Here is a 9293-nt window from a genome sequence, read left to right on the forward strand (position 1 = left end):
CACTCTTGGGGGATCAGGTCCATCCCCGAGGAAGTGCACGGGAGGCCCCTCAAAGCCCCCCCAAGAACATGGGACTGATGTAGGAAACCCGTGGCAACACCCGCCTTGGCATACAGCAAAGCCCTTGGCGCAGGCCTGGCGCACAGCGGGTGCTGAACCCTGCACTCCCCCTGGATGCCCAGAGAGCTGGGGCAGGCCAGCCTCTGCTAAGGAAGTGAACGTCCCAGATTCTTTATTTAAAAAACCTTCCTAGCCGTGCCCGGGGCACCTATACACACAAACAGGAGCGGACCCGACGGCCTTCCTGTACCTCCCCCAAGCTGGGCCAGGGACGGCGTCCTCGGCCAGGCTGGGCAGGGCAGCGCGACGGCCCCCTCCCTGCAGCCTCCTCTGGCCCCATCTTCAGAGCCGTGACGGTGAGGGCCGGCGGGCGGCTACCAGGCGGGCGCAGTGTTGGCCAAGCGCCTCATCCTCCTGGGGAGCAGAAGGGATGGTCAGCGCGGGTGCCCACCTTCCAGCTTGCCCGATGGCCGGGGAATGAAAGCGCCCCCCACCCCCCCTCTGTCCAGGCGGGGTCAGGGCACCTGGTGTTCCTGTCCTGGTCCCGGATTTTCTTCTCCATCTCGGCGTCTGTCAGGGTTTCCAGGAGGGGGCACCACTGGTCGGCGTCGCCGGTGTTGCGAATGGCGATCTCCACGGTGGGCAGAGGGTTCTCACTGAGGGAAGGCACAGACCCCAAGTTGGGCGGGTCTTGCCCCCAAGGCCCAGGTCTGAGGTGCCCGCCCGGGGCCTCCGGGACCCCTCTCCACCGCTCCCTAGTTCTCTGGAGTCCTCTGCCTGGATGGGTCTCTGCCCTCCACAGGCTTCCCTCCCCCAAAGGACCCCCAAGCAGGAGGTGGGGTTGGGGGAAGGCTGAGTGAGACCGTGGCGGGCAGCAAGCCGCCATTTTGGCCGGGAGGAGGGCAGACCTCTTCCCTGGAAATGCCTCTCCCTGAAGGCCAAAGCCGTGCTCCCGATCCCCGGGCTGTGAGGCCACCCTGGCCATGGGGCCCCTGGCCCGCCGCCCCATCCCCCCATCCTCTGCCTGTCTCATCTCCTCTGTGACAAAGCTCTCGATGCCAAAGCCCAATTCTGTCCCCTCCCCCACGACTGGCAGGAGTGCCCAGGGTGTGGGCCTGTGAGCCTGGGGGGCCGGGCCGTCGCCTCTGCCCACAAACCATTCTGACCCCACGCCCCCCGACCCTGGCCCTCCCAGGGCCCTCCCCCCTCCCCCCCCAGTCCCCACCTGAAGGCGTAGGTCTTCTGGTGCCAGCTGAGCTGGCCACGGATGCTGTAGGCGATGGTGGTGACGAACTCGCCCCCCAGGCCCAGCTCGGAGCAGAGCTTCAGCGCAAACTTCTCCGGGGAGTTCTCCTTCTCCGACATGTCCCACTCGAACTGGTCCACCAGGGAGATGTTGCCCACGTGGATGTTCAGCTGCACAGAGCGCGGCGTCAGGCCCGGCCCCTCCCCCCCCACCCCCCCCTGGCCCCCCCACCTTGATGATGACTCGCTGGTCCGACTGGTCCTCCAGGAGGCTGTCGGTGGGGTAGGACTCAATCTGCTGCCGGATGGCCGAGGCGATGGCGGGGACGAAGGTGAGGGGGTTCAGGTCGAGGTCGTCACAGAGGATCTCTGAGAACATCTCGGGGGTCATCAGCTTCTCTGTGATCGGGGGGAAGGGGAGCTGTGGGTGCCCGGCCCCTGCCCCGGACGCTCGCCACGGAGCACGCTGGGGGCTGGGCCCAAGCTGACGGAACCCTCCGCCACCCACCCTGCGTGTGACCTGACCAGTCTCACCCAGACCTGCAGATCTTTTGCAGACAGAGGCTGGGGACTGGGGGGCAGGGGAACCAGGGACATCAGCGGGCAGCGTGAGGAGAGGGTGGCAAGCTCCCCCCACACCACACCGACCTCCTCAATGCTGGCAGGGGCCTCCCTGGATGTGGCGGCTTTCCCGGGGAGTGACCTGGAGCCCCCCCAGGTGCGGAGGCTCAGCTGGAGCCCAAGGTCCCAGGGGGCATCCAAAATGAGGCAAAGACTGAGCCCCACCCCCCAAAACCAAGGAACACACCAAGAGAAACACCGGGTGGCAGTGCGCCAAAGAGCCCTGATGCATGCTGGGTGCAGGGACCCAAGGCCTCCACAGCAGCCCCCTGGGAGCCCTGCCCCCATCCCATCCCCCACTGCCACATCTGGGCTCCTGCACAGGCCGGGCCCAGCGCGCCCCTTCCCGTCCCCTCCTGGGCTTTCCCATCACACATCAGTGCCCACAGGATGCAGTTCAGGAGGGCACGAGTGCCCGAGGCCGGGCATCCGGACCTCTGGCAAGAGAGCTGGGCCCCAGCCTAGACCTGCCTCCATTTCCCCTCCCACTGAGAGAGGCCAGTGAGCTTCTCTAAGCACCTTCCCCCTCCCGGGCTGAAAGGAGGGCAGAGGTGGACAAGGGGCAGCAAGACCACCTCAGACTCGGGCCGCTCCTGGCCCGTTCCCTTTCCTCTCCGCCCTCAGAACCGCCATCTGGGCCAGGCTGGGGGGAAGGGGGCCCTGTCTGAACATGGCCCGGAGCCGCCCTCCCAGCTGCCGGGTCCTTCGCTGGCAGGGACTCCCCATCTGATGGTGACTGAGGGGGACCCCAGAGGGTGCCCTCTGCCCAGGGCCTGCTGTCCTGACCCTGCCCAGCCTAAAGCAGGCCCCTTAATGGGCGCTATCGGCCTGGCCGCCTCCTCCCAAGTACCCCCAGCAACGGACGATCGCAGACAACAGACTGAGAGGAGGGTGACCGATGGGCAGAGGAAGGAACAGAGTGGACAGAGAGATGAAGGGATGGACTGACAGACACGGGGATGATGAGTGGAAGGAGTGACGGACAGATGGGGCTGGATGACAGACAGATGGGCGGAAGGACACAGGCCATGGAAGGCGGCACTTCTGCTGTCCCTCAGCGGGCCAGCCTCTTCTCACTTGGTCGGCCGGGCACCAGAGCTCTTGGGGAAGGTGTCCCTTACAGGCCCGCACCCCAAAAGTGCCATGCTGCTATGTCTCTTGCTGGCCCTGCTCCCGCTCGCCAGAACAACCTCCAGGTTTCTGCCCATCTCCCGCCGCCATCTGCCCAGCAGCCCCCTGAGGGCAAGGCCTCCCCTTCCTCAAAGCCATGGGCTTAGTGCTGCCATATTCCCTGCCCAACAAGCTGTGTCTGTCCCCCCTCGCTGACCTGCCCTCCCAGCGGCTCCCCGGCAGGTGCAGGCTCCCGGCTTTCTGAGGTCACCTGCCCCTCCCAGAGCAGTCTGGCTTGGCCCAGATGGTCCACATGAGGGCCATTTTAGTAAGAGAAGGTGTCAAGAAGGAGCCGACCAGGCTGCCGGGGGGTCTGAGCTTTGGCCACAGGCAAGGAGGCAGCAGGGACAACAAAGACCCTCCAAAACCCAGGAGCTGGCACCCGCGCGCCTGAGAGCACAGCTCTGGGCTCCCCAGGCTGCTCCCCCCAGCAACAGGCCCAAGGCCCCCCGTACCGTTCATGTTCCATGTGAAAGCATCCCTCAGCTTCTGCCCGTCTATCTCCATGTCCAGCCTAATAGGGACCAGAACCTCGGGCTGGGATGCGTTCTCGTGAATCACCGCAGGGTCGTGGTCATCGAAGCTGAAAAGCAAGAGGAAGGACTCTAGCAGCAGGGCCCGGCCCCCCGGCTCTCCCAGGGCAGGAGGCCAGGCGGGTGCAGCTCCCCCTGCTGCCCCAGGGCACTCAGCCCTTGGCGAGGGCCCACGGCCCCTCTGCCCGCCTCTGGGCCCCCTAGGGCCCCGGCGCCCCTAGGCTCACCAGAGAGGAAAGGTCCTCTTCTTATCTCGGCCCATGCGGTTCCTGTTGATGGTGGTGGAACAGGGCACGGCGTCCAGGTGGTGGGAGCTGTTCGGCAACGTGGGCACCCACTGGCTGTTCCTCTTGGCCTTCTGTTCCCTGGAGGAGGAGGAGAGGGGAGAGGAAGGAGGGAGGAGGGGGAGGAAGACCGAGAGCAGCGTGTCTGCGGGCTTCCCTGTAGGGATGGGTGGTCCCAGGGCAGGAGCCCTACTGGAGGTAGAAGAGGGCAGGAGTGATGGGGCACCAGGAGCCCCTCCCAGGTGATCGCCATGAATAGTCAAAGAAAGGCAGAGGAAGGGGTCCGACCGAAGGCGCCCCACCCCCCCCAAGTCACAGTCAGCCGGAGCCAAGGGCAAGGCCCACTTCGATGGCCTCGCGCCTCCCTGCCCAGAGGGTGCGGCTTGAGGCCCCAGGTTTCCCCCAGAGTCCCGGCCCCTCGCCGCCCCGTTACCTGAGGTAGGTGGGAGGCTCCGTGCTGATGGACACGGCCTTGTACTTCTCGTCATTGCCGTCGAGTATCTCCTCGACCTCAGAGGCTTTCAGCAGGGTCACACTGGTGGCCAGGGTGAGGTGCCATTCAATCCAGAAAGGCACTCCAAGCTGTTGAACCCCTGAGGACGCCTCGGGCTGCAGGTCGGGAGGGCTGTCCAGGAGGGTGACATGTGCACACTGGCAGGCTGGGACCCAAAACCCGCCCAGGGGCTCTGCAAAAGCAGCCACCAAGCTCGGCTCGTGAGTTCAATCGGATCGGTCTCGACGGTTCGTCCCCGGCCTCCGATTCAAGAACGACCATCGGATTAATTTAATTCACAGACGACACGCCACCGAGCAACAAGGACGCCCCCCCCTGCTATCAGGAGCATGCCACGGACATGGCCGAGTCTGGCGCGGAGCAGGACTGAGCCTCCCCAAGCACGCCGCGGGCTGCATCCAGTCACTGGGTACGTCGACATGCCCACAGCCACACGGGAAAGCACTTTAAGGACCAAGGCGTCTTCACGGCCCAGCTTCCGCACCCCACCCCGCCCCCTTCCCCCAACCCATCACCCACTCCCCCATGAAGACGCCCCGGGACCCTAAAATGCTTTAACATCTCTCTCGAGGCAGTTTGGAAACAGGCTTACAAACCCTTGTGAAGACGCACCCTTAGCGCTAGGTTTGGATTTTTTACCATGTGATGACGCCACAATTTTCTTCCTCTCCTCCACGGTGGCAAGGCGCCTCCACAGGGAGGGGTACCTCTTGTACAGAGACCCCCGGAACATGCGCAAGTAGTTCCCCACCTGCCGGGAGGAGAGAGAATCAGAGATGGAGACAGAGATGGAGACCGAGAGACAGAAATTATGAAGATGGAGATGGAGGAGACAGAAATGGAAACAGAGAAAGAAAAAGAGATGGCATTGCAGATGAGAGAATACTTATGAGAGGAAGGAAGATGAGACAGAAGGAAATTATGAAGATTTTCGGAAACGATGATAAATGAGACCTGATGATATCACGAAAATGAAAAGAAAGAGAAAGGAAACGAGGACAGAATGTAAAACTGGCGAAGAAGACGGAGCCGGAAACGACGGAGACCATGAGGAAGAGATTTGAAGAGGAAAACAGACAGAAAACGGATATATCAAGACACAGAAAGACGGGAGCATCAAAAAACGACGGAGCGACGGATATGCCAAGAAAACGGATATATTGTTATCGTTAAAACGAGCATCAGCACGTAAGGAAAAGACCTTAAAACAAATTTTATTATTTAACAATTTATGTCAATAAGAAAATCATGACGGGAGAAAACGGAGCATTTTAAGTGCCATATCGTAAGAAAATCAATAAGAGACGAAGCCGATGAGCATATAAACCGGTTATATGACGGACATCAAGAAACGACGGCTTGGCTGTCTTATTAAGTTTATCATGAAACAACGAAAATATTGTTCGTTCATGGCGCCACAAAGAAAACGATGTATTAAAAAACAGGACAGAGCATTTTATTGTCATTATCCGCCGACCGGATGATACTATGGAAACGATATTATACGTGAGCATCGCTAAAACGACGTATACCGGTTCCGAACGTTAACGCAAACCAAACATCGCTATTAACGCTGTTTGTCATTACATCGCTAAAAAAACCGGCTTTATTATCGCGCATGACGGCGTTTATTGTTTACGCGCTCTGACACGCTGCCGACGGCCTGAGCACTTGATGCATATCGTTTATCGAAGGCGGTTTATTATTACATCAAAAACCACGACATCAAGTGTTATATAATTTTGTTTTATTGTTTATTAATACATCAGATTACCTGCCGACGCGTGATTTATTAATTTTATTTACACGTGTTGTCGCGACGGCCGCTTAAGCTCGGCCATATTAACGCGAAAACCGGCCGCATATCAGCATATCTTTGCTTATTGCCATTATCGCGCTATTTACACGCGTCGACTTTTACGCTTAAGTTTTATTATATTATTATCGCGAAAACCGGGGTTTACACGCATATGACGGTTTATGGTTACATCGCTTATTTATTAATGTTGTTTATCTTATTTCATAATGCATACAACAAGAGAGGATGGGATATGAAAAGGAGAGAGAGACAGATTACACAGAGATGGAAAGGGAGAAAGAGACAGGAGGAGACAGAAAGGATGGAGCAGGAAAGGGAGAGAGAGACAGAAATTAAGGAGACAGAGATGGAAAGGGAGAAAGAGACAGGAGGAGACAGAAAGGATGGAGCGGAGATGGAGGAGACAGGATGGAGCAGGAAAGGGAGAGAGAGACAGAGATTAAGGAGACAGAGATGGAAAGGGAGAAAGAGATGAAGGAGACCGAGACCGAGATGGAAAGGGAGAAGCGGCCGGGAGATGGGAAAGGCAGGAATGATGGAAGTGGATGTGGAGACGGAGACACAGAGAGACGGGCACAGTCAGATACAGAAACGGGGGCGATGTCGGTCTCGAGGGTCGAGAGAAAGTCTGCGTCCAGAATCCCGCCGCAGTCATCCTCGGTTCCCTGGGTGATGGTCCGGCACGAAATGAGTTCCCTGCTGCCAGTGGAAAGGCGTGGCCTGTCGGGCCCAGGCATGACTGCCGCCTCCCAAGGCCGCCTCCAGGGGTCTCCCCTGGACTGTCGGGTCTTCTCCGCCACCGCCACGCTCCCCTTTCTCCCCTGCCCTGCCGAGTGGTCTCTTCGGACCCCAAACCCTCCGACCTCCGACCCGATCATGTAGAACTCGCCGTCCTCCTCCAGAACTCACCTGCTTCTCCGCCGAAACTGTCTGCTCAGAGCCATCATCATCATCGTGCTGGGGTCTGTCCCTGGACCCAGGCTTCGCCCTGTCAGCACAGAGCTGCCCGTCTCTCTCTCCTAATTCCCCTGTTTGATCTGCCACCTCAGCCGTGCCGCCGCCGCCGCCGCCCACACCCGCCAGGCCGCGCCACTCACTGCGCAAGCGCACGCGGGGATAGCGGCGGCGGGGAAGCGTGCGCGTGCGCGCCTCTCCGCGGGTCATTTGCGCCTGCGCGCTGCGTCCGTGCGCGTCACCCGCGCCAGCGTGCTGCGTTTGCGCGAGCCGCGCCGGGGCGTGACGATTTCGACGGGCTTCTCCGTGCGCGTGCTAGCGGAGTGCGTCCGCATGGGGCGCGGAGCGGACAAAGAGCCGGCTCCGCCCCCCGCCCCCGCCCCCAACCTCCGCCTGGACTCGGACAAAAGAACCGGGCGTGGCTCCCCACACACACACCCACTGACACGCACACCTCTGGCTCCGCCTCCAACCTAGCTCTGCCTGAGCCCCCGGACGCTGGCCCCGCCCCCAGCCTCGACCTTCCCGGGTCAGCACAAAACTACGGGGCTTGGCCCCGCCCAGACCCCCACGTGGGGTCCTTAGGGGCCCCGCCCATGCTGCGCAGGGCCCACTAAACATCGGCACAGACTCCCTTCCTTCCCTGCCCCGCTCTTTCCCCAGGATCCCGAGCACAGCCCTCCGGGCGCGCCGCATCTAAATGGCCCACCTGCGCTCTCTCCCTCTCCCGTGCCCCTGACCCGTCCCCCCGGCAGGGGCCCCCCCAAGCTGCCGGACGCCCAGCTCCCGGCAGGCTCTCCTGGCCTGCTTCGGGGGCGGCCCCTCCTCTGCTCCCCGGGGACCCCCTTCCCTGGCCCAGCGCCAGCGCGCTCAGCTACCCCGGGCGCTGTCCTGGAGTCTCCCCCTCGCTTTTTCATCGCTCAGCCCCATCTCAGGACAAACGGAGGAAGGGGGGGATCAGAACTCGAGGTTTTCGCAAGGGTCAATGGGGGGAAATTATCCTTCCACCTGTTTTGAAAATAAAGGGTTTGTAGATAAAGCACTAGCCCTGAAGTCAGGAGGACCCGAGTTCAAATCTGACCTCGGACACTTAAACTTCCTAGCTGTGTGACCCTGAGCAAGTCACTTAACTCCAACTGCCTCAGCAAAAAAAGAAAAGGCTTTAACTTTAAAACATAAACCACTGTTCTTACTATAAAATTACAGTAAAACGCTCTGCTGAGAGTGAATGAAGCTCGCTGGCTGAGTATGGATGGGAGTCACAGCGATGTGGGCCCGGGGGTGACCGAGAGCGCCGACACAGCGGTCACTTCTCCGGGGACCAAGCCGGAGACGCGGCTGCAGGCTGGGGGATCATCCCAGAGGGAGGCTAGGCCCCGGCGAGGAACCAACAGAAGCCGCCTGGGAGAGGCCAGCAAGGGAGAATGCCCAGAAGGGCAGATGGCGATGGGGGGAGCAGGAAGGACGACAGGAGCACCCAAGTCTGCAGGGGTTCTGCGCCCCACCTGGGCCAGACCTCCCTTACATCGTCCCACCGACCCCGGGAGGGAGGGGCTGATATTGGCCCCCTTTGAGAGGAGGAAACCCAAGGGACTGGCTCCACCACGGTCAGGAGTGGGCAGAGAAGGCGGCCGGCGCATTGGAAGGACCCTGGGCTTGCATCTGTGGAGAATACAAGCAGCCCGTCCCATTGGAGGGCGCAGAGATTTCAGAATCTAGTTGGGTGTTCTGGCTCCCCGCACCCATCCAGCCCCAGGAGCAACCCCCTCCCAGTCAGCTCTCCCCAGGCCCCAGCCTCGTCTGCTCACGGTCCCGGTCCTGCCCAGCCTGGGCTCCGGCTGCTGGAGGTGGGCCGACGGGGTCCCCCCCGGGGGATCAGACTCCCCCCTGGGGATCGGACGCCCAGTGGGCCTTTGGAAAGGACCAGGCGCCAAGCACTGCCACCCCCGCTCCCACCGCCCAATCGTCACCAGCCGTTTGCCCCCTTCCCCCCTGCCTCCAGCCTCCCCCTCTTTCTCACCCCCACCTACCTCTCATCACTGGTTCTTTCCCAAAGAGGCTCAGGTCTCCCCCCTGCACCCACCTCTCCCACC

The 9293-nt window shown here is 61.0% G+C and overlaps 1 protein-coding gene across 1 annotated transcript; it reads right to left on the minus strand.

The window, feature by feature from the left end:
- Nucleotides 1–204: 204 nt before the first annotated feature.
- SMARCB1 (SWI/SNF related, matrix associated, actin dependent regulator of chromatin, subfamily b, member 1) lies at nt 205–7199 on the minus strand. The gene is given in 9 exon segments (XM_031949101.1): nt 205–474; nt 585–716; nt 1286–1476; nt 1538–1704; nt 3552–3679; nt 3857–3994; nt 4347–4467; nt 5031–5178; nt 7110–7199. Coding segments are annotated over 9 exon segments (1155 nt in total). The 3' UTR covers nt 205–434.
- Nucleotides 7200–9293: the final 2094 nt, after the last annotated feature.

Source organism: Sarcophilus harrisii, chromosome 1, assembly GCF_902635505.1.
Source record: "Sarcophilus harrisii chromosome 1, mSarHar1.11, whole genome shotgun sequence".
Lineage (NCBI taxonomy): Eukaryota > Metazoa > Chordata > Mammalia > Dasyuromorphia > Dasyuridae > Sarcophilus > Sarcophilus harrisii.